We start from the raw sequence: 25,071 nt of genomic DNA, 5'->3' as shown, positions 1-25,071 counted from the left end.
GTTTTCAAATCACCCAGGAAAAAAGCTGCACAATCACCCTATGGCAAGGTACATAAAAGTCTGCGCATGCGCAGAAAACTCTCCTCCTTGACAAAGTTGGCTTGAATTGAGGGAGACGTTGATTTCCGCGCTTGGCCAGTAGGTGGCACTGTTTACCCTTCTCTCAATGCGAGCTAACGAGAATTTAAAGGCGCATTTGCACCGTAGAATTAATGCACTTTGGCATCAATTTATTTTGCATGGCTCAATCAATACTATAGAATCAGGAGACTTGTATTTTGATTAGTTACATGTGCTATTTGGCAGGGAAGGCTAATGATCTTGTAAAACTATAAGTCCCATGATTCCATAGTATTGAGCCCTGATGTCAAACTGCATTAATTCAACCCTGTAAATGCATCCTAAGGATCACAATGGGCTTTACTAATATGTAGTGCCCAAATTATATTGTTGGTCTTGGGCCCCTTCTACACAGCTATATAAAATCAAGACTATATGCTCTGAACTGGATTATCTGGCAGTGAAGATTATCTGCCTTGATATTCTGGATTATATGGCAGTGTAGAAGGGGTCCTTGCTTGAACAAAGGTTAATGGTTCTTGTTCCTTTGGTTACAGCATTCTCTTTATCCTAATGCCCACTAGGTTGAGTATCCCTTACATGAAATACTTGGAGTCTGAAGTTGTTTGGATTCTGCCCCCCCCCCGTCCCCCCCAGATTTTGCAATACTTGCATAATGAGATACAGTAGAGTCTCACTTATCCAAGCTAAACGGGCCAGCAGAAGCTTGGATAAGCAGATAGCTTGGATAATAAGGAGGGATTAAGGAAAAACCTATTAAACATCAAATTAGGTTATGATTTTACAAATTAAGCATCAAAACATCATGTTATACTACAAATTTGACAGAAAAAGCAGTTCAATACGCAGTAATGTTATGTTGTAATTACTGTATTTACGAATTTAGCACCAAAATATCATGATATATTGAAAACATTGACTACAAAAATGGCTTGGATAATCCAGAAGCTTGGATAAACGAGGCTTGGATAAGTGAGACTCTACTGTACATTGGAAGTGGAACCCAAATCTAAACATGTCATTTATTGATGTTTCACATACACAAGTCCACACATTTATTAAAAGCACAGGAATCTTATCCTTTTATTCAGTTGGCCACAGTTCTTGTGCCCATACTGGGATTAAGTGGCCTTAAGGGTACCAAGTGAAATAAAGGCCAGGGCTGCTGTGACTTTGGGCCCTTCTACAGTGCCATATAATCCAGTTCAAAGCAGATAAGGTGGATTTTTATGCAGCTGTATAGAAGGGGCCTTTAATAGCTGTGTATGCACCATATCCCATTTGATGTTGGAAGTTAATCAGCATCAACCCTGGTTAGTCTTTAGATGAGAGATTGCCAATGGATGCTTGGTACTGTTTGTTATATTGCCTGGTACTGTAGGCAATATTTCAGAGGAATGACATGGCAAACCACCTCTGAGTTTTGCTTACCTAAGGCCCCATCTACGCTGCCATATTAAAATCCAGATTACATGCTTTGAACTGAAGTATATGGCAGTGTAGAAGGGGCCTAAATCACATGTGTCAAACTCAAAGCCTAATCTGGCCTGCCAGGTCATGTTATATGGTCCTCCAGGTGCTGGACTACAATTCCTGTATTCCTCATCCTTAGACATCATGACTAGACCTGATGGGAATTGTGATGCAGTAACATCTGGAACCTAGCAGTTCAAAAACATGCAAATGTGAGTAGATCAATAGGTATCACTTCGGTGGGAAAGTAACAGCACTCCATGCAGTCATACCAGCCACGTGGCCTTGGAGGTGCATATGGACAACGCTGGCTCTTTGGCTTAGAAATGGAAATGAGCACCAAACCCCAGAGTCAGACATGTCAGGGGGAAACCTTTACCTTTACCTTACTAACATCTGGAAAGCTGCAGTTCGTTCTATTTAGTCAGGATAGTGGGGCTTCAATTTAGAGACATGTCTTGTGGCTATGATTCCCAGACTTTAAAATGCCCTTTTTCCTTTCTCCACTCAGATACACAAGGGCTATTGGTTTGCAATTCCCATTATCCCCAATCCAAGGATGGATAACCAAAAGTGATGGGAGATGTCGTTCAATAGCATCTAGGGACACAAATTGGGTAAAAACTAAAGAGCACTGACCACCATGTAAAGGTAGAGGTTTTCCCCTGACTTTAAGTCCAGTCATGACCGACTCTGGGGTTTGGTGCTCATCTCCATTTCTAAGCCGAAGAGCCGGCGTTGTCCGTAGACACCTCCAAGGTCATGTGGCCGGCATGACTGCATGGAGCACCGTTACCTTCCCACCGGAGCAGAACCTATTGATCTACTCACATTTGCATGTTTTCGAACTGCTAGGTTGGCAGGAGCTGGGGCTAACAGCGGGCGCTCATTCCGCTCCCAGGATTTGAACCTGGGACCTATTGGTCCGCAAGTTCAGCAGCTCAGCGCTTTAACGCACTGTGCCACCAGTATGTAAAATATCATAAATCGCAGTTGGCTCTTTGTATCCACAGATTCTCCACCCATGAATTCAACGGTCCTTAGAAAGGCAACCATGAGGCTGATGTGACCCTCAATGAAAATGGATTTGGCACCCTTGATCTAAGCCTAAGCAACTTGAAGGCACCATACTCACACTGTAAAAGAGGAGATTTCAGCAAGGGCTACTTGCAACAGCTTTTCATGCAAGGACTAACTCTCACTCTAGGGACTTCCACACAGGCCCATAACCCGCAACAGGTCACGGGTTTGCTAAACGACATCTCAGGTAAACATGAAATGCTCTGGATTGATTTGACACCTGGAAAGATCCAGACCTTAATGTAAAGTTTGGATCTTTCCAGGTGTAGGCTTGTGGGAATTCACTCCTGGTAATGTGGAACTTTTTCCAGGAGTCAATACCCATTGTCATCCATATTCTTTGGGCTCTCAAAACCCGAAGGAGCGGGATGGCATCTCCACCCTCCCCTTCCAGCCACCCAGAGCTTTTGACAGAGGGGCCTGAGCATGCAGCCAGGCTCCTTAGGTAAGTTTAGGACATAAATGGGGGGCTGGGAGGGGAGGGTGGGAGCACCATCCCACTTCTTTGGGGAATTAACCCCACAGGGACCACACCTGGAAAGATCTAGACCTTACATTAAGTTCCGGATCTTTTCACGTGTCTAATTAATCCAGAGTAAACGGAAACCCCAGTTTACTCTGGATTAATTCAGGTTTACCTGAAGCATCACTTGGACACCTCAGGTAAACCTGAGACAAGTTCCACATTTTGGGCCCTGTCTGGATGAACCCTTAGTCTACACTGCCATGCAATCCAGTTCAAAGCAGATAATCTGGATTTTATGTGGCAGTGTAGATCCCACCTCAAACAAGGGCATAAATGATATGCAACAGTTTGTGATTATCAGTGGGAAAGTCAGATATATTCAATACATGCTCAGTGGTGTTCAAAGCATGGAAGAAAGGCTGTTGAAAAAGCTAGTGACTCAAGTAATATGTGAATTGAACTTCTAGAGGTGAAACCATGACTGCATCTACACTATCATATAATACTGTCTGAAACTGCATTATATGGTTGGTGTGGGCCAGGCATGGGCAAACTTCAGCACTCCAGGTGTTTTGGACTTCAACTCCCAAAAATCCCAGCCATTTTACTGGCTTTTGGGAATTGTGGAAGTTGCCTGGTGTAGACTCATATAATACAGTTTAACTGCATTGAACTGCATTACATGAGTCTCTACACTGACCATGTAATGCAGTTCCAAACAGCATTATATGGCAGTGAAGATGTTGCCCCAGTGCTCTGTAGCATTTTGAAGATGTGGGAGCAAATGGGCCTTAGCAATCAAAACAGAATGATGCTATAATTATCTGTTTATAGTGTACTACAGACCTTTTTGCTGTTTCTGTACTGGGGGTGCCAGAATTATAACAAATCTATCAATCTTTTGAACTGTATTTCAGATAGTGAGATGTAGCCTGCTGCAGCAACGGCTTGTGTGCTCATAGACCAAATGTAGCATGTAGTCTGGTTTAATTTGTGTAAAAGCACATCAAGATTAAGAGGAAAACAATTCTTTGCAGTGCATGGCGAAAGTACATTAAGGGATTAGTGGGAGAGCAGATCATATAACTAGCATTACCCACCCTGGCCTTGCTGTGGTTGCATTAGAGCTTACACAGCCACAAACAAGTTTGGAAGCACTCTCTGTGGCGATGTATACGTTTTTGTGGGACCTGTGCATGTGTCTGCTGCAATTTGTTCAACTTTATTGGCTCTTGGAGCCATTTCACAAAGGAGAAAAGAATATACGAGTATCTTTCCTATCTATACATACATACTATTTTCATAGACAAATAAATGAATTTCTGAACATGTGTCTTTTATAGGGCTGGCCCAATATATTTTGCACATATTTTGAGCATCAATTGGTACAACATGCAAAGATCAAAGCTTGGAAAATATACTTTTGAGTTTATACTGGAAGAATCCCCAGTTAGCATTGTACTACAACTCCTAGAATTTTCCAGTTAGCACATCTTCTAAAGTAATTTTTCAAAGTTCTAGTCAAAAGGCATATTATTTTCTAGTCAGTTATTTTTGGTGCTTGAGATGGAAAATACAACAGATATATCTCCTATTGTATGCCAATAATAATACAATAATAACAAATTGATTGTGTGTTCCTGCATAGCAGGGGGTTGGACTGGATGACCCTTGATGTTTCTTCCAACTTTGCGTTTCTAAATCAGGAATTTGCTGCCATTTCATGATTTACCGAATCAGCTATCTGAGGCAGGCAGCCTTGTTGCTGGGCTGGCCCTGGATTCTTATATGCTACACAAAATGAAATACACATGACATTATATCTTTAATGGGTTGCTAAAGGCCATCGTTTTCTACCACACCTCTTTATCTGGCTTGTAGCAAATTCCATCATACTATTTGCCAGGATCATAAAAGCGGAAGGCTGTTAAATTAAGACTGGGTAATTCTGGTCATCCAGATGGTTTGGATTAGTACTTTTATCTTTCTTTACCATTGACCATGTTGGGTACAAACCCTAGGATTCCATCGCACTGAGTCATGGTAGCAAACTGGTGTCAATTAATTCTACAGTGTAGATGCCCATGTCATCTAGCATATTTACGGCAGCTAAACTGAGGCCACAGGCCCCTGGTGGCACAGTGTGTTAAAGCACTGAGCTGCTGAACTTGCTGACCAAAAGGTTCCAGGTTCAAATCCCAGGAGCAGAGTGAGCGCCCGCTGTTGCTCCAGCTTCTGCCAACCTAGCAGTTTGAAAACATGCAAATGTGAGTAAATCAATAGGTACCGCTCTGGTGGGAAGGTAACGGCGCTCCATGCAGTCATGCCGGCCACATGACCTTGGAGGTGTCTACGGACAACGCCGGCTCTTCAGCTTAGAAATGGAGATGAGCACCAACCTACAGAGTCGGTCACAACTGGACTTAACGTCAGGGGAAACCTTTACCTTTACCTAATCTCTCTTGTCCTTTGCTGAATGTAGCATTTGTTAGATTTTCTTACTGTGTCTGATGATTGTGTTTCTTTCTTCATCAGTTTCCCTACGCCTCCAACAGACAGAGTTCTTTCTCCCACCCTGGACCTTCCACAGATATATAAGCCTCCCTTGTGTTTCCAATATACCTCACAACCTCTGGAAATGCCTGTCATAGATGTGGGTGAAACGTCTGGAGAGAATGCTTCTGGAACATGGCTATACAGCCCAGAAAACTCACAGCAACCCATTGTGTATCCTGCTTTGGGCAAAGTGGAGGATACTCCCAAGTTTGCTGGCACCACAGCAATCTAGAGAACCGGATCAGAGCAGGTTAGGCTCGATCAGCTGTCCCAGCTGGACACCAGCACCATCAATCGTTTCCTGCACTCCTTGAAACGCAGGGAATATATCTTCATGATCAAGAGAAGGAGTTCCTTTTAAAAATTTACATTAGGATTTTTGCATATGATATGGGGGGGAGAGAGAGAAATAGCTGGTGGCACTATTGTTATTATCCAGATGGAAACAATTTTTCCTAAAACATAGTAACCAATAACTCTAGTTAGGAATAGTTTGCGTGGATTTTGCTTTGAAAATGTCTTAAATTCGAGTGAGCTAAAGTATGTTATACTTACTTTGCACAAGTTGCCATTTGAATACAGATCTGGACACGTTTTATTATTTTTGAATGTATATTTTCTGATTGTATATTAGATTGTTTGTGTCAAATAATTAATAAAATAATTTCAAAAAAAATTATTTTCCTGCACTCATCAATTGCAGAGAAAGGTGATACTGCAGACTTAAGCAATCCCTCATAGTTCGAGGATGATGGTCTTCCAGTCGTGAGGTCTTGAGGTTGAATTCTTAGGTGGCTGAAGAGACCTATTCTTGATCTGCATATTCTACCACAGTGAGGACATCGGTTTCCAGGTGGAAGGTGGTCCCGGTCAGGGTTGGCTTGATGGGCCTTCCTCTTGGCATGTTTCTCCCTTAAGCCCTCAATTGGTGCCTCTTTGAATTCCACAGCACTGCTGGTCACAGCTGACCTCCAATTAGAGCGCTCAAGGGCCAGGGCTTCCCAGTTCTCAGTGTCTATGCCACAGTTTTTAAGGTTGACTTTAAGCCCATCTTTAAATCTCTTTTCCTGCCTACCAACATTACGTTTCCCATTCTTGAGTTTGGAGTAGAGCAACTGCTTTGGGAGACGGTGGTCGGGCATTCGGACAATGTGGCCAGTCCAACGGAGTTGATGGCATAGGAGCATCGCTTCAATGCTGGTGGTCTTTGCTTCCTCAAGCACACTGACATTTGTCCGCCTGTCTTCCCAAGAGATTTGCAGGATTCTTCTGAGGCAGCGCTGATGGAAACGCTCCAGGAGTTGAGTGTGACATCTGTAGCCTGTCCACGTTTCGCAGGCATAGAGCAGGGTTGGGAGGACAATCTATATACAGTAGAGTCTCACTTATCCAAGCTAAACAGGCCAGCAGAAGCTTGGATAAGAGAATATCTTGGATAATAAGGAGGGATTAAGGAAAAGCCTATTAATCATCAAATTAGGTTATGATTTTACAAATTAAGCACCAAAACATCATGTTATACAACAAATTTGACAGAAAAAGCAGTTCAATACGCAGTAATGTTATGTTGTAATTACTGTATTTACGAATTTAGCACCAAAATATCACGATATATTGAAAACATTGACTACAAAAATGGCTTGGATAATCCAGAGGCTTGGATAAGTGAGACTCTACTGTATATAAAAGCGTAATGAAATTTTGGCCTAGGACAAAACAACAAAACTACACATCCCAGAAACACTAAACTTGGCAGCACAACCCCTCATCCATGCCTCTACATTCATACAACAAAAAGAAAACAACAAAAAATCCTAATTAGAGGGAGAGGAATAATTTTTTTTATCAAATTGCTGCCAGTTAGAAGGCTAAGGTCCGCCCACTTGGTCTCCTAGCAACCCACTCAGCTCAGGGGACAGGCAGAGGTAGGCCTCACTTAGGCCTCTTCCACACTGCCTATAAAATACAGATTAGCAGATTTGAACTGGATTATATGGCAGTGTAGACTCAGGGCCCTTCCACACAGCTATATAACCCATTTATAGTCTTATATTATCTGCTTTGAAATATCACAATGAATTTAAAACACTGACTACAAAAACATTTGACTATTAAAAGGAAGACTGCGTTGGATAATCCAGAACATTGGATAAGCGAATGTTGGATAAGTGAGATTTTACTCTACAGGGGAAAACCTTTACCCTTTACCTTCACTATCACCAATTCCTCAATACTTTATTTCCCATACCACCATACTTTGCCACAGCAACGCGTGGCCGGGCACAGCTAGTGGCTTTATAAACAAGCACCTTGGTATCTCTACGGATTGCAGAGAAAGGGGGTTGATTAGGAATTGTGGAGTTGAAGTCCAAAACACCTAGAGGGTCAAAGTTTGTCCATGCCTGGCAGCTTGTCAATATCCTTCCTGAATGGTGGTACCCAGAACTGGACAGAGGATTCCAGGTGAGGGATAAACAATAGAGCAAAACGTAAGGCGAAGTCAAGACCAGAGGGTGTATTTCCTGGGCAGAGGCGGCGGCAGCAGCGCCCCTTGCGCAAAGTGGGGAGAAACCTCTCCAAGGCAAGCCAGCCTCCTCGCCTGAAATCCCGGGAAGTTCCCGTAAAAGATGCCGATGAGTTTCCAAGTCCGGGGCCATGTGACTCCCCAAGGCTGCCAATGCCGTGCGCCTGGCTCGGATTTCAGTCCCAGCGCCTTCCCTTCAGCCACGCGTCTCGGGAGCCCCGTGGAGGGGCCTTGCGCGCAAAGGGGCGCCTTGTGAGGCGAGTGGGTGGCCCTGGCGCCCAAGCCTTAGAGAGATGCCACGAGTGGGGCTTTCCCTGCCCGCTTGAAGGAGGACTGAGCAGCTCCAGAAGCCTTTCCTGCTTCCATTCCCTCGGCATTACTCCTTCCAGACACTTTGGAAAGCATGGGAGCCGGCGCCTTAGCCATCTGTGTGAGTAGTACTACAAGCTGCCTCTTGTCTGTGGCGATTTGTGCGTGAAAAAGTGGCGGCTGGTGTGTGGCCTGAATACGGGCAGAGTTAGCCCAGCAGACAAGGGAAACATTGAATACAGCCAGCATATTTCTATAGCACTGTCCTGTATGTTTTGGTACAGAAGGAGAAACTAGCCGGCTTGGTTTTTGGTATGACTTCTCCCAGTGTTAAGCGCCACTTCTTTTCATGGTGATGCAATGGGTGGGTGTTTACTTTCAACAATCCATCCTGAAAGTCTGGCCTTTTTTTTAATGTTTTAGGTGTACTTCTGAAACCACGCCAAGAGGAAAGGCACTCATAAAAATGTAGTTTTCCCCCTTTCCTTTAGAAGCAAAACTCAGGATTTTATTTACAGTGCATTCCACTACAGGTTGGGCATTCTTTATCCAAAATGCATAGGACCAGAAGTGTGTCATATTTCGAATTTTGGAATACAGTAGAGTCTCACTTATCCAAGCTAAATGGGCCGAAGAACATGGATAAGCAAATATCTTGGATAATAAGGAGGGATTAAGGAAAAGCCTATTAAACATCAAATTAGGTTATGATTTTACAAATTAAGCACCAAAACATCATGCTATACAACAAATTTGACAGAAAAAGTAGTTCAATACGCAGGATGCCTGCTATAGATGTGGGCGAAACGTCAGGAGAGAATACTTCTGGAACATGGCCACACAGCCCGAAAGACATGCAACAACCCAATACGCAGTAATGTTATGTTGTAATTACTGTATTTACAAATTTAGCACCAAAATATCATGATATATTGAAAACAACTACAAAAATGCCTTGGATAACCCAGAACCTTGGATAAGCGAGGCTTGGATAAGTGATACTCTACTGTACTTGCATATCTATTCATGATAGTAATGTATAATGTATACATCAATACATCAATATATAATGAGATAAGGGAACAGCCATACAGCCCAGAAACAAAACAACATCCCAGATAGTGGAATCCATTGATGTTTCATGGACAGCTTCTACATGTAGCCTCAAGGTGGTTTTATATACTTTTATAGTATACACAAAAATTAATCCATGTACCATCAAGAAAACAGAGGTTTTACTATCTCAGCCACGCATTTGGACAGTTTTGGATTTTGGAGGATTTCAGAATTCCAGATCAGGAATGGTCAACCTATATTTCCAATAGCATCCGAACAGAAATTCCATCCTCGAGAAGTAGTTTTATGAGTTGCTGTGAGTTTTCCGGGCTGTATGGCCATGATCCAGAAGCATTCTCTCCTGATGTTTTGCCCACATCTATGACAGGCATCCTCAGAGGTTGAGGGATTTGTTGTAAACTAGGCAAGTGAGGTTTATGTATCTGTGGAATGTCCAAGGTGGGAGAAAGAACTCTTGTCTGCTTGAGGCAGGTGTGAATGTTGCAAATGGCCAACTTGATTAGCATTTAATGGCCTTGCAGCTTCAATGACTGGCTGGTTGCTGCCTGGGGAAATCATTTGTTGAGAGGTGTTAGCTGGTTCTGATTGATTCTTTTCTGGAATTCCCCTGCTTTTTGGGTGTTGCTCTTTATTTACTATCCTGATTTTAGAGTTTTGGGGTTTTTTTTTAATACTGGTAGCCAGATTTTGTTCATTTTCATGATTTCCTCCTTTCTGTTGAAATTGTCCACAAGCAGAGAAGAGTTCTTTCTCCCACCCTAGAACTTTGACAGATGTATAAACCCCACTTGACTAGTTTCCAACAGATCCCTCAACCTCTGAGGATGACTGCCATGGATCTGGGCAAAACGTCAGGAGAGAATGCTTCTCAATCATGGCCATACAGCCCGGAAAACTCACAGCAACCCAGTGATTCCAGCCATGAAAGCCTTTGACAACACAAGTAGTTTTCTATTATTCCGTCTGTTTCTGTGATTGATTGTTATTATTCTGTCTGTTTCTGTGATTGATTGTTATTTATTCTAAGTCTGTTATTCAAAACAGAGTTCCATTGAGATAAATAGGATTCAGTCTCAAGCTGTTGTGTATAAAGTTGATATTGTAGGAATTTTTTGCTCGAATTTTATTCATGCATGCATACCTATATTTACGTCTAAGCAAAACAAACACTGAATATTGCTTTGAAATAAAGTTCCTTCCTACTCACCCACCCATGCACCTAAAAGTATCATATGTTTACAATTCTGCCTATTTTAGTGCCCCAACATTGTTTCCATAATGCTGTGTAGTTAGGCTTTTTCAGAGCCTGCTTTTCCAACTCAGAGTTGTATAAGTGGCAGGCCCTGTGTCTGTTTTCAAGGGGAGAAAAAAGGAGAAAGAAAGCTGCACATTAGATAAAGCCAATTTGTTTTTCAAAGCAGGATTCTCACCCACTCCCATACTGGTTTCTTTTCTTTTGGTTCTTTTACTGTCAGACTTCCTAAGTGACAATGGCTGCTGTTAATCCTCAGTCCAGCTGATCTCAAAAGGGGCTTACTCCTAAGCAGGTCTGTGCATGTTTGCTGCAGATATGGGTATGTTTAAATGCAAGGTTTTTAAAAAACAACAACTAGAGGAGTCACACACATACACCACCTTTTAGTCTAACACTGCAAGCAGGCCGATTTTTTAAATAGCGTTTGAGAAGGAAAGCTTATGTTTAAGACTATGCATGCGTAACTGTGTGTGAAAAAGAAAAGAATCTTCAAATTGACTCTACAAAGTGAATATAGTGTGTGGCTTAGCCCACGTCACAGAGAGCAAGCACGCTATCAGGGTTTGAAAATTAAGCTTTGGCCCTGAGACCAGGGTTTAAAATGTCTGCATAGCCATTGAACCTGCTGGATGATCTTAGGCACATCACACTCTCTCAGTCTCAGAGAATGGCAAAAGCCACCTCCTCTGACCAACTCCTGCCAAGAAAACCTGTAATGGGTATTTATTTATTATTGTTTTTTATATATAAATTTTTTATTGACGAAGAAAAGGAGATCTTTATACATAAAAAGTAGGGGAACAATATAAGGTATAGACCAGGGGTCCCCAAACTAAGGCCCGGGGGCCGGATGCGGCCCTCCAAGGTCATTTACCTGGCCCCCGCCCTCAGTTTTATAATATATTTTTGTATTAGTTTTAATAATATAATATATTGTACATACATATAATATTGATAATAATATTATGTTATACAATATAATACTAATAATAGTACCATATAATATTAATTATATGTTATATATTACATAATATATAATAGTATAGTGGTATAGTTCAATATAGAATTATATAATGCTAATATTGTGCTATGCTAATAATATAATATATTGTATGTACATATAGCTGCTCTGAGTCCCCTTTGGGGTGAGAAGGGTGGGATATAAATGTAGTAAATAAATGCAGTAAATAAATAATTAATTTTAGACTTAGGCTCGGACAAAGTCTGAAATGACTTGAAGACACACAACAACAACAATCCTAATTAACTTCACTATTTCATTGGCCAGTAGCTGGCCCACACTTTCCATCGAAACCCTGATAGGTTTATGTTGGTTAAAATTGTTTTCATTTTTAAATATTGTATTATTCTTTCATTGTTGTTGTTGTTGTTGTTGTTTCACTACAAATAAGACATGTGCAGTATGCATAGGAATTTGTATTTTTTTTCAAATGATAATTCGGCCCCCACAACAGTCTGAAAGATTGTGGACCAGCCCTCTGCTTCAAAAGTTTGAGGACCCCTGGTATAGACAGTAGAAAAAAAAGAGAAAGAAAAAGAAGATGTATATAGAAGGATAATATATACAAGGAAAGTATTTACTTCATTTATATACCGCTTTTCTTACCCCTGAGGGGGCTCAAAGTGGTTTCCAACATAATAATGGTGAAATGCAATGCCGACATATATGTGAAAAACCAAAACATCTGGACAATAACATGTAACTATAAATTAAAACCATTAACCATATTAAAACATGAGGTATAAGCAAACATTTAAACACTAAGACAAAAATTAAAACATCCTAGTATAAAACATTTAAATCACATAGTCCAAAATAATAATCCAAAAGCCATTCCAGTTGTCAGTTGCACATATTCCCTATCACTGATCAAAGGCTTGGTCCCATGGCCATGTCTTTGCTTTACTTCTGAAGGTCGAGAGAGAGGGCTCCGACCTAATTTCACTGGGGAGGGAGTTCCATAGCTCCCTGTCTCTCGTCCCCACCAACCGCACCTGCAATGGAGGTGGGATTGAGAACAGGGCCTCCCCAGAAGATCTTAACCTCCGTGATGGTTCATAGAGGGAGATGCATTTGGACAGGTAAGCTGTGCTGGAACCGTTTAGGGTTTTATAGGCTAAAGCCAGCACTTTGAATTGTGCTTGGTAGCAGACTGGCAGCTTGCAGGTATACCTTAAGGTTGCCACAAGTTGGAAATCACTTGAAGTCACATAACAGTAAGAATAATAAAAATTACCTCATGTAACAGTGTGCACATTTAAGAAAAAAGCAAGACTTAATTAGTCCTCTTGCCATCTGTGGTTGTTTGAGCTGTATGTTTTTAAAATTTAAGCTGACAACTTCCATGATTGATATTTTGGCATAAAAGACTTACCCATTTCATTATACAGGGAGATTTGGCACCTTGCCTCAGAAGGCCCTGATTTGGTGCAGCTCTACAGAAAGTAATGGTCCATAGATTGGCACCAGTCCACAAACCATTAGATGTTGGCTCACAAAAAGTTTCCAGGAAAGAAGAAATAGTTGCAGTCTGTGGGCACAAACGTGATGCCACTCCTTAGCACATTGTGGGGAAAACTGCCAGCCTTCGGGGTGAGAAGGGCGGAATATAAATGCTGTAAATAAATATAAACAGATTAAAAAGCACTGATTTCTTTTCTTTTCACTATTATTTTTGGTGTTTTATCCATTTATATGGATACTCCTAGATTCAGGTGTGTGTGTAATGGCTTCCTTTCATCTTCTGAGATAACATAAATAACATTTTAACAGAATTATCTTGCAGTTCCTGTTATTTCTATCACTTTTCTCTTTCCCTTTGGGTCTTTTCACCATGGTTTTGTGTATATCTGTGCAGAAGTTACACCATAGTGTTCAGTGGGACGTAACTCCCTGGAAAGCATGCCAGGTGTTGCTGCCTTTATTCTTAAATGCTGTTGAGCAGGAAGTAATGTTGCCAAATTATCAAAACAATAACAAAGGACAATCAAAATTCATGATGTGCAAAGTTAAAGAAACAACTATTCACAAGTTGTGTTCTATGTAAATACCAAATGAAATGATTCAGTTAGTTTAGCCTCGTCACTTTCTGTAAAATGAACAAAGTATCCACATTGAAAAATTACATAATGCACGTATTTCTGTTTTTATGAAAGGTCCACACTCCAAAATATGAGATTTTTGGGGGCATCTTGCTAAGCCTGTCTAAAAAGAAAAGCTTTCCATCACACAAATACAGGACATCCCATGTAATAAAGAATACCTACCAGTCCTATAAGGGACACACTTTATGGCCCACAAATAAGGGACATTCTGATAATAAGGGATAAATGGCAACCTTATCAAAATGGACATTCTGTTCTGTCTTATTAGGTCAGATCAGTCCCATAATTTAAATGAATTTAGAATGGTTATTCAGAACTATATACCTGCCATTTTCTTCAGAATTGAGATGTTTACATCATTGAGGATTATAAAACATATATGCAAAGTCTGACCCAACAAGGAGAATGAAACCTACCAACTTGTATTGTGGTTCAACTTCTTTGTTTCCTTTTTACCAGGTTGCTAGAGCCTGTAGAATTAAGCTTATTAAATATCTCTCTGGTCACAGATAATGTAATATTGGGCTGCTTACAAATTGGCAGCTCACGTGGTGTCTGTATTTGATTAAGTATTTGTAAATGCCTGCAAAAATGAATGCAATGAGTGCAAACAGTCAGAGTTAGGTAATCCTTTTATTTAGATCACACAAAATCCCACACAACTTTACAAGCTCTGGGTTCTCCAGAACTCCTCATCAGGCTTAAGGCTGCAAAACATAAAGAGTGTAAAAAGGGGGGAAATCATGATTTAGAATATTCTGAACACAATGCTTGTGTGTTTACAAAAGTAAACATCACAGTCTAGTGGACTGTGCAATGGGCTAAATGGTTCAGTCTTACGCTATGCCTTACCCTATATAATTTTCCTTTCTTTTCTTTTTAGATAGTAATTTATTTTGGCCAGTGATTAGGGAAAAAAGGAGGAAATAAAATATAGTATTAAAATAATATTAAATATAAAGCATTTTACCAGTTGGATGTGGTTCTGGAGACTACGGTTTGATTCTTCCATCACTGGGTTAATCACACTCTCTCAGCCCCAGAAACCCCCATGATAAATTCATCTCAAGGATCGCCATAAGTCAGAAACAATTTGAAGGTGCACAAGAACACAACTCTTTGGCACAGAAGGCTAAAGATATTGTAAAACTACAACTCCCACCATTCCATAGCATTTAATTACAGCAGTTAAAGTTGTGTCAAACTGCATTAATTCCACAGTGTCACTGCATCCATGAATGTCTAGAAAACAGCTTATAGAATAGTGTATAGCTGAAAGTGCTACATAAGAACTCAGTTGTTTTTCATTGCCTTGCAAGCCTTACTTAGCTCTTTCTTTTTATCTGTACTTCTCCTTATGCTGATATTTCGGTGATGGTTGCTATTCACCGACAGTCCTTTTATTTCCGCTCCACCCACAGTTGCTCTGGTGATGCAGTTTGAGTGCTTAGAAGTTATCCACTCATGTTGCTTGGCTACCCGTTGAGAAACTCCTCCTCGGGAGTGTCTTTTCCCCTCTTTTCCATCCTACATGGGTGTGTGCATGTTTTTGTCCCAGATTTTTTTCTGGGGTGAACTTTGCTGTGAATTTGTGTCTCCAAGAGCCATGCAGCCCCCTGTGGTAACACTGACAGAATGTTCTGCCTTTCTCTGCTCTTTCAAGCAAAGTAAGTCAGCAGTGAGGCTGAAAGAAGATATGAAAAAGATTGCCTGCGCACCATTGAAAGGGCAGAGAGGAATCCCTGTTCGGAGAGTGTTTGGCACGAACCTTCAGGAGCTTCAGCAGCAGGGACTAAGCAAGAACGGCATTCCAGATGTGGTCTGGGATATTGTTGAATACCTGACTCGGCACGGTAAGATCCTGCTTCATTCCTTGTATTTTAAAAAAAGATAGCAAAAAGGTGTCATATTAAAGGTATAGCTGTTCTACTAGAACATATTTGTTAAATGTCATTATAATTATAGAGTTAGAAGAGACCACAAAGACCTCCAATCCAACCCGGATAGCACTCTTGACAGATGGCCATCTATCCTCTGTTTAAAACCTCCAGAGGAGGAAACTCCCATCATTGAACAACTCCTATTGTCAGGAAGTTCTTTCCAATATTTAGGAGTAATTTATTCTTCTACAGTTTGAAACCATTGCTTTGTGTCTTAGTCTCCAGAGCAGCAAAAAGTAAGCTTGCTCCCTCCTTAATATGACATCCTTTCAAATACAGTAGAGTTTCACGTATCCAAGCCTTGCTTATACAAGCCTCTAGATTATCCAAGCCATTTTTGTAGTCAATGTTTTCAATATATCGTGATATTTTGGTGCTAAATTCATAAATACAGTAATTACAACATAACATTACTGCGTATTGAACTACTTTTTCTGTCAAATTTGTTGTATAACATGATGTTTTGGTGCTTAATTTGTAAAATCATAACCTAATTTGATGTTTAATAGGCTTTTCCTTAATCCCTCCTTATTATCCAAGATACTCGCTTATCCAACATTCTGCCGGTCTGTTTAGCTTGGATAAGTGAGACTCTACTGTATTTAAATGTGGCTGCCATGTCCCCTCTTAACCTTCTTTTCTCCAAGTTAAACATACCCAGCTGCCCAAGCCCGTCCTGATAGCTTCCAGATCTTTTCTGAAATTCTAAGATCCAAAATTGTTCACTTGGGTGGCTAAGATAGTGACACCTTTGCTTTCTAATGGTTCAGCCAAAACCTTGTTGCATACACATATTGTATAAAACAACCTTCAGGCTATGTGTGTAAGACATCAATGAATTTTGTGTTCAGACTTGTATCCCATCTCCAAGATATCTCCTTATGTGTGTATATGGAAATAGCAGAGGTGCTTAGGATTTTGTTATGTTTTCCTGTATGCAAATACTATGAAAACACTTCCCAGACACTTCTGGTATTTGCATATGCATACATAATACATACATAAATTTGCATGTACAAAAACATAGGGAATCCCAAACACTTCTGGTTCTAGGCATTTCAAATTCTTGTTTAGAGAGCATGTAAAAGTTGATTTTGGGGGGATATTAGGTTCTTAGAATCCTCCAGCCAGCAGGACCCATACCCATGTTAGCTAAGGAATTATGGAAGCTGTAGTGGAAAAATTTAATTTTACTAAACTCTTGATTTTGGGCCACCGAAAGAGAAAAAGGGAGAGAATACTAAGGATCTGAAATTTATGGTCGCTCACTGTTATGTGAAATTCTGTGTAATCCTCCTGTCAGAATTACACTTTCCAGGGACTATTAATGTAGGATGGAGAGCTGGAGAGCAGGCTGGAGAGCAAGGCTGGAGAGCAAGCCAGCTGCAATGAATCACTCTGACCAGGAGGTTATGAGTTCGAGGCCCGCTAGGAGCCTATGTTTGTCTTGTCTTTGTTCTATATTAAAAGGCATTGTATTTTTGCCTATATGTGTAATGTGATCCGCCCTGAGTCCTCTTCGGGGTGAGAAGGGCGGAATATAAATGCTGTAAATAAATAAATAAATAAATAAATTTTGAGAGGGTAATGAGAAGGTCCTGTCTCTTGTTCCCTCTAATTTTGCCTGCGAAGGAGGTGGGAATGAGAGCAGAGTCTCCCCAGACAATCTTAAACTCCCAAGATGGTTCATAAGAGGAGATATGTTCAGACAGGTAAGCTGGGCCAAAACCATTTAGAGCTTTATATGCTAAAGCCAGCACTTAATTATGCTTGGGAACAGACTGGCAGCCAGTGGAGCTGACGTAACAGGGGGGGTTATGCTCCCTGTACTCCGCTCCGGTGAGCAATCTGGCTTCAGCTTGTTGGACCATTTGAAGGTTCTGAACAAACTTCAAAGGCAACCCCACATAGAGCACATTGCAGTAGTCTATTCGGGATGTAACCAGAGCATGGACCACTGTGGTCAAGTCATACCTCCCAAAGTATGGGTGTAACTTGCACACAAGTTTTAATTGCGCGAATACACCCCTGGCCACCGCCGAAACCTGGGGTTCCAGGCCTAGCGATGAGTCCAGGAAAACTCCCAAGCTGCAAACCTGCGTCTTCGAGGGAGTGTAACCCCGTCCAACACAGGCTGTAACCCTATGCCCTGTTCGGCCTTGTGACTGACCAAGAGTACTTCTGTCTTGTCTGGATTCAATTTCCATTTGTTCGCCTTCATCCAGACCATTACAGCTGCCAAGCACCAGTTCAGGACCTGAACAGCCTCCTTAGTAGCAGGTGGAAAGGAACGTCATCTGAACATACAGATGACATCGAACTCCAAAACTCTGGATGATCCCACCCAACGGCTTCATGTATTATTTATTTATTTATTTACAGTATTTATATTCCACCCTTCTCACCCTGAAGGGGACTCAGGGCGGATCACATTACACATATAAGGCAAACATTCAATGCCTTAACATAGAACAAAGACAAGACAAACACGGGGCTCCGAGTTGGCCTCGAACTCATGACCTCTTGGTCAGAGTGATTTGTTGCAGCTGGTTGCTCAACAGCCTGCGCCACAGCCTGGCCCCATGTAGATGTTAAACAACATGGGAGACAGTATTTTTGAAGATAGAGCACCACTCTTTGGCAGAGAAGCATGAAAACCTTGTAAAACAGCAACTCTTATGATTCCATAATATTAATTAAGTTGGACCCCAAGTGGTTTTGTTTGGTACTAGCTGTGCCCGGCCACGCGTTGCTGTGGCAAAGTGGTGGTGGTATTGGTTAAAAATTGTTGTGTAATTTTTATTTGACGTTATTTGTATTTTTTAATTTTATTTATTATATTTTATTATTTTCTTGTATAATTTTTAGTTATTTTTTGTTATTATGGTATTTTATTGTATTGATTTTTTAGTGTTTTTAATTATTTTTTTAGTGTTTTTTATTATTTTTATTGGGTTGCTAAGAGACCAAGTTGGAGGAGCTTAGCCTTCTAACTGGCAGCAATTGGATAAAAGCAATTATTCCTCTCTCTCTAATTAGGACTTTATTTTTCTTTTCTTTTTGTTGTATCAACCTAGAGCCGTGGATGATGGGTTGTGTTGTCAAATTTCAAGGTTGGGGGGCCTGTAGTTTTGTTGTTTTGTGGGTCGCCGCGATGCCATCACTCTTTTATATATATAGATTAGTTTTCCTTATCTTAGTCTGAAATGTTATTGCAACAACACTTATAGGTTTGACATCAACGAGATTATCCTGCCCATACTTTGAAGTAATCTTTGGTGGTCCTACTTGAGAGAGAAAGGCATGAGAGAGAGAGAGAGCCTTATTGCGGGGACACCATCATTTTCAATGAATTTAATCCTACATGAATGTGGATTAAATAATACAGGCGTTTACAACATAGGACCCACTTAATGCCATTCTCCTCTGCTTGTTTCATTTTTGAAACATTGTTTTATAGCGTCGCTCTATGATGCTAAGGTGCTGTCTTTTAGCAATAAATTCATTTATTCGTTTTGTCAAGGGCATGGTCCTAAAAGTTGGGCAATGAAATAGCCAGATAAATAGATAGATTTTATTTTAAAAAATGAAACTTTTATAAAGACCCAAGTCTAGGTGTGCCACATAATTTTTTAGCAAACAGCCAGTTAGCACATAGGAAGTATAGTGTCCTTTTTACAGAATGTGCATTTGCTTTGCTCTTCTTTTTGTTTCTCATGTGATTAGATGATGATAATAAAGTAACAAGCTAAACATTTTTGGGTTAAACATAAGCAACTCTTTGTGAAGTTGTGTTGCATTTCAAGATGTCCTGTGTCCTGCCCTCCCCTGCCTCCCGTTGATTATGTCTTTTTCTTTTGAAAGTGGCCTTTTGTCTGAAGGATGATGTAAGATGTAATGGTTACTCAGCTTTTTGGCCTATGGCTATTAACGGAATTATTTTCGCAGTTGTCATCCAAAAAACAACTTTTCGGAGCTCAATCTATGGGCTTCTGAAGACAGGGCAAATGTATTTGAGAGCTACATATTAATTACTATAGCTCTCAGGGTGTGCAGATAGATAGACAGACAGACAGATATATGCATGCATACAGACATATGCATACATGCATACACATACGTACACAAACACATACATACATGCATACACATACGTACACAAACACATACATACATGCATACACATACGTACACAAATACATGCATACATACTGTGCAAGTGTTTTTGTTGCTATTTTCTGATGACTTCTGTGCTCAACATTTTATCCCAATCCTTAAGTGGGATTTAGAGAAGTATCAGACCAAAAAGTATCCTTCGTGTCTTTCCTTTTTATTTTTACTTTTTAAACATGCATCTTTGCAGAAATGGAATGACACTTCTGCACCATAGCAGTACAACTCCCAACATACATTTTTTAAATGAAGGAAAAGGTGAAAATTTACTATTGGATTGTAGGATTCACTTAGCAAAACATACTCTAATTTGTTTTTTAAAGAAACAACATTGGAAATATTAATTTACAAAAAGCTACAAACTAGTAAAGTTTTATTATTACCAGTGAGCCACCCCATTGCGCAATAAGAATGAAGGTGGTAAGAACTGAAAAAACTCAGCAAAACTCAAGGGGCTGTTCTGCAAGAAGTCAAACTTCTTCAAACCAGTTTAGAGGAACCTATTATGGGATTAGTGTAATTTGGACTAAGCCTGGGTTTAAAATTTGCATATGACTGTAAAAACCCACTGGTGACCTTTAGCAAGTCACATTCTCTCAGCCTCAGAGGAAGGCAAAGGCAATTGGAAACGACTTAAAGGCACACATCAACAAAAGCTATGGAAGCATTTTTTTTTTAAATTCGTGTCAGAAATGACTTGAGAACACACTGTAAGTCGTTTCTGGTGTAAGAGAATTGGGCATCTACAGAGACGTTGCCCAGGGGAAACCCGGATGTGTTACCATCCTGCTGGGAGGCATCTCTCATGTCCCCACAAGCTAGAGCTGACAGATGGGAGCTTACCCTGTCTCAGATTTAACCCAGCAACCTTCAGGTCAGCAACGCAACCTTCAGGTCTGCAGTCCAGCCGGCACAAGGGTTTAACCCATTGCGCCACCGGTGTTCCTATGGAAGCATTTATACTAGTTCTGATTTAGAGAACTTGGGTTTGTTGTTGTTGTTGTTTATTTGTTCAGTCGCTTCCGACTCTTTGTGACCTCAGGGACCAGTCCACACCAGAGTTCCCTGTCGGCCATTGCCACTCCCAGCTCCTTCAAGGTAAAAACCAGTCACTTCAAGGATACCATCCATCCATCTTGCCCTCTTCCTTTTTCCTTCCATTTTGCCCAGCATCATTATCTTCTCGAAACTTTCCTGTCTTTTCCTGATGTGGTCAAAGTACTTCATCTTTGCCTTTAATATGCTTCCCTCCAGTGAGCAGCTGGGCATTATTTCCTGGAGGATGGAGTGGCTGGATCTTCTTGCGGTCCAAGGCACTCTCCGGATTTTCCTCCAGCACCAGAGTTCAAAAGCGTCTATCTTCCTTCGCTCAGCCTTCCTTAATGGTCCTGCTCTCTCATCCATAGGTTACTAAGGGGAATACCATTGCTTTCACTATGTGGATCTTCATTGCCAGTGTGATGTTTCAACTCTTCACTATTTTATTGAGGTTGGTCATTACTCTCCTCCCAAGAAGTAAATGTCTTTTGATTTCCTGGCTGCAATCTTCGTGCCTAGAAATACATATAAAGTCTGTCACTGCCTCCACGTTTTCTCCCTCTGTTTTCCAGTTATCAATCAGTCTGGTTGCCATAATCTTGGTTTTTTTATGTTTAACTGCAACCCAGCTTTTGCACTTTCTTCTTTCACCTTGGTGATAAGGCTCCTCAGCTCCTCCTCGCTTTCAGCCATCAGAGTGGTATCATCTGCATATCTAAGGTTGTTCCTCCAGCAATTTTAGCTCCAGCCTTGGATTCCTCAAGCCCCGCACGTTGCATGATGTGTTCTGCATACTAGTTGAATAGGGAGGGTGATAGTATACAGCCCTGCCGTACTCCTTTCCCAATCTTGAACCAGTCTGTTGTTCAAGAGAACTTACTGTCTGCAATGTCTCATTGTGGCCAGAAGGTGTCAGTACTGGATTTCTCTGTATTTATAGTAAGATATTTCTCAAAGGTTCCAACACTGCAGCATATTCAAAGCTTTTGTATATATTATATCAATCCTTATTATAAAGCTTTGCCAGGCAGGTCAGTATGACTATCTCTATATGCTGGCCACATGACCTTGGACCTACGGACAACGCTGGCTCTTCGGCTTAGAAATGGAGATGAGCACCAACCCCCAGAGTCGGACATGACTGAACTTAACGTCAGGGGAAACCTTTACCTTTTATATAGTGGATACTTTTGGAGATTAAGTGACATTTCGTGATTTTGTGAAAGAAAGACAATTGAACACAGGACTCCCTTTTTCAACATTGTGCATTACTCTCTTCTCTCTCTAGTGGTATTTGCATTTACAAAATATATAAGCTGCCATTCTTCTGCAAGGATCCTAACCAGCTCCCTGTATCCACTGACATTCCTGGCAGGACCAAGGTTACCTGAAACTATGAATATGACCAAATACAGTACCATTAAATTACCTGACATCCACTCCTAGCAACGGGGCCTCTGGTGGCAGTGTTAAAGCACTGAGCTGCTGAACTTGCAGACCAAAAGGTCACAGGTTTGAACCCGGGGAGCGGAATGAGCGCCTGCTGTTAGCCCCATCTTCTGCCGACCTAGCAGTTTGAAAACATGCAAATGTGAGTGGATCAATAGGTACCGCTCCGGCGGGAAGGTAACATCGCTCCATGCAGTCATGCCGGCCACATGACCTTGGAGGTGTCTGGACAACGCCGACTCTTCGGTTTAGAAATGGAGATGAGTACCCACCCCCAGAGTCAGAAACGCCTGGACTTAACCTCAGGGGAAACCTTTACCACTCCCAGCATTGTATAAAGTTGTATTGGGGGACCTCGCAATTTCTAGAGATATATCTCCTCTAAATATTTGTTAAGTACCCTCATGCAACTCTATGGTAACTCCTGGGGGAGACACGTGATAGAAGTGCCTGAAATATCTTACAAATTCCTAAAGAGACCATTTTCCTCAGGTGCGGGTAAGTGAAACTGAATATGAGTGCCATGGTTATGGAAGTCTTAGGCTATTGCTATGATGCTTTTCTATAATAAGCATTAAGTAAGAATACAAGCTTATACACACTAGAAGAGAACGTCCAGCTCATTCCCACTTATGCTCAGTTGACATGAACCACAGTTGCACAGAGTATGAGAGTCTAACATAAGAAGAAAGTACACAAATATTTCTACAGTGCTTTTCAAGGTACTGTTCTTGCCTTGAAATTTCTTCCTCTTGATGGATTGGAGAGGGATGGTCAGGTTTGGAGATGTGAGAGCCCTGTTTGAAGTGGTTCAGTCCATGTCTATACCACCCTTCTTTACTACTTGTGGCTGTATATGTGGCTTTTCCAAGTTTATGCTTGATTATGACTCTGCCCTATTTATTTACAGTTGTTAAGTGCCTATTCTATTTACACTGTATATATTTTACTTTAAGTGTTACGGCATATGTTGTATAAATCCGATTCGAGATTTTATTATATTATGTCAGGGGTGAGGAACTTTAGACACACCAGACGGCTTGGGATGGCAGCACCCACAATCCTTTTCCCTTTCTGGAAGACCAAAGCATTATACATAAATGAATGTGCAGACTTCATTTTGGCCTCTTCTCCACTGTTTTAGAGGGGGGAAATTGACTGAGGAATTGGCTATATTTAGCATTGGCCATCCGTTGGTTTCTTGGCAGTGTATTTTTAATGCAGGGTAATGGGTGCGCTGGTTATTTTGACTCGTTTCGAATATATAATTACAGGTCTAAAACAGGAAGGGCTGTTCAGGGTGAATGGCAGTCTGAAAACAGTGGAACAGCTGCGCCTGAAGTACGAGAGCGGAGAGGAAGTGGACCTGGTGGCCGACGGAGATGTCAGCTCAGCTGCCAGTTTGCTGAAACTATTTCTCAGGGAGCTGCCAGACCGCGTGATCACTTCTGCGGCACACCCCAAATTCATGCAGCTGTACCAAGGTGACCATTTTTCATTCCTACACATAATATTCATATAATCAGAGTTGGGAGAATCCCCAAGGGGCCATCTAGTCCAAACTCATTCTGCCATGTAGGAATACACAATCAAAGCACTCCTGACAGATGGCCAGGCAGTCCCTGTGTAAAAGAAACCCCACCTCACTCCAACTTCTACTGTTTGGAAGGTCTTCCTAATGTTTAGTTGGGATCTCTTTTCCTGCAGTTTGACTCCATTGCTGTGCCCTGCTCTCCATAGCAGGAGAAAACTATGTGACGTCCTTTCAAATATTTAAACATGGCTATTATGTCTCCTGGGAGCCCCCGGTGGTGCAGTGTGTTAAACCGCTGTACTGCTAACTTGCAGACTGATAGGTTGCAGGTTCAAATACAGGGAGCACAGGGAGCGCCCACTGTTAGCCCCAGGTTCTGTCAACCTAACAGTTCGAAAACATGCAAATGTGAGTAGATCTGTAGGTACCTCTCCAGCAGGAAGGTGATGGTGCTCCATGCAGTCATGACCTTGGAGGTGTTTACGGACAATGCCGGCTCTTCGGCTTAGAAATGGAGATGAGCGCCAACCCCCAGAGTCAGAAACGACTGGACTTAACGTCAGGGGCAAATTTTTACCCTTACCCCCATTATGTCTCATCTTTTCTTCTTTTCTTCAAGCATTGAATCAATGTGATTGGAGTGTGAGACTAAGACACTAGAAGATCAGGGTCTAAACTCTTCCCTGTGGAAAGCCACTGAATGACCTTGGAAAAGCCACACTTTCTGAGCCACAGAGCAAATGTAATGGCAAACAACCACTATCCTGAGCAAATTTTGCAAAGAAAATCCTATGATAGAGTTACTTTAGCGCTGCCAAAATCACAACCAACTTGCAGTAAACATAACATAGAAATCTAAGATATATCCTGTACTCATTCCTTGGTTGATCCACAAGACACAAAGATGTGTTTAGAGTTTTTAATCATTGTTCCTAATGCAGCAGTTTCATTTTCATTTTGGGAAGCCTGAAACAAAAGTTTACACTCCAA

At 41.2% G+C, this 25,071-nt stretch overlaps 1 protein-coding gene across 2 annotated transcripts in view; it reads left to right on the top strand.

Annotated features, from left to right (window-relative positions):
- The first annotated feature begins 8,388 nt into the window (after positions 1-8,388).
- The window catches only part of fam13a (family with sequence similarity 13 member A), a 154,647-nt gene continuing 137,964 nt past the window's right edge, over positions 8,389-25,071 (top strand). Inside the window, exons 1-3 of one of the 2 annotated variants that reach the window (XM_008111041.3) lie at positions 8,389-8,610; positions 15,611-15,800; positions 23,822-24,031. In XM_008111041.3, the coding sequence (XP_008109248.1) occupies positions 8,584-8,610; positions 15,611-15,800; positions 23,822-24,031 (427 nt within the window). In that variant the 5' untranslated portion in view covers positions 8,389-8,583. Of the gene's footprint in view, positions 8,611-15,466; positions 15,801-23,821; positions 24,032-25,071 lie in introns of those variants that run through there. The other variant, XM_008111040.3, reaches the window with a different exon arrangement.

The sequence above is a fragment of the Anolis carolinensis genome, chromosome 5 (genome assembly GCF_035594765.1).
Source record: "Anolis carolinensis isolate JA03-04 chromosome 5, rAnoCar3.1.pri, whole genome shotgun sequence".
Taxonomy (NCBI): Eukaryota; Metazoa; Chordata; class Lepidosauria; order Squamata; family Dactyloidae; genus Anolis; species Anolis carolinensis.
The sequence above is the reverse complement of the archived record's forward strand: the minus strand, read 5'-3'. Positions and strand labels throughout refer to the sequence as shown.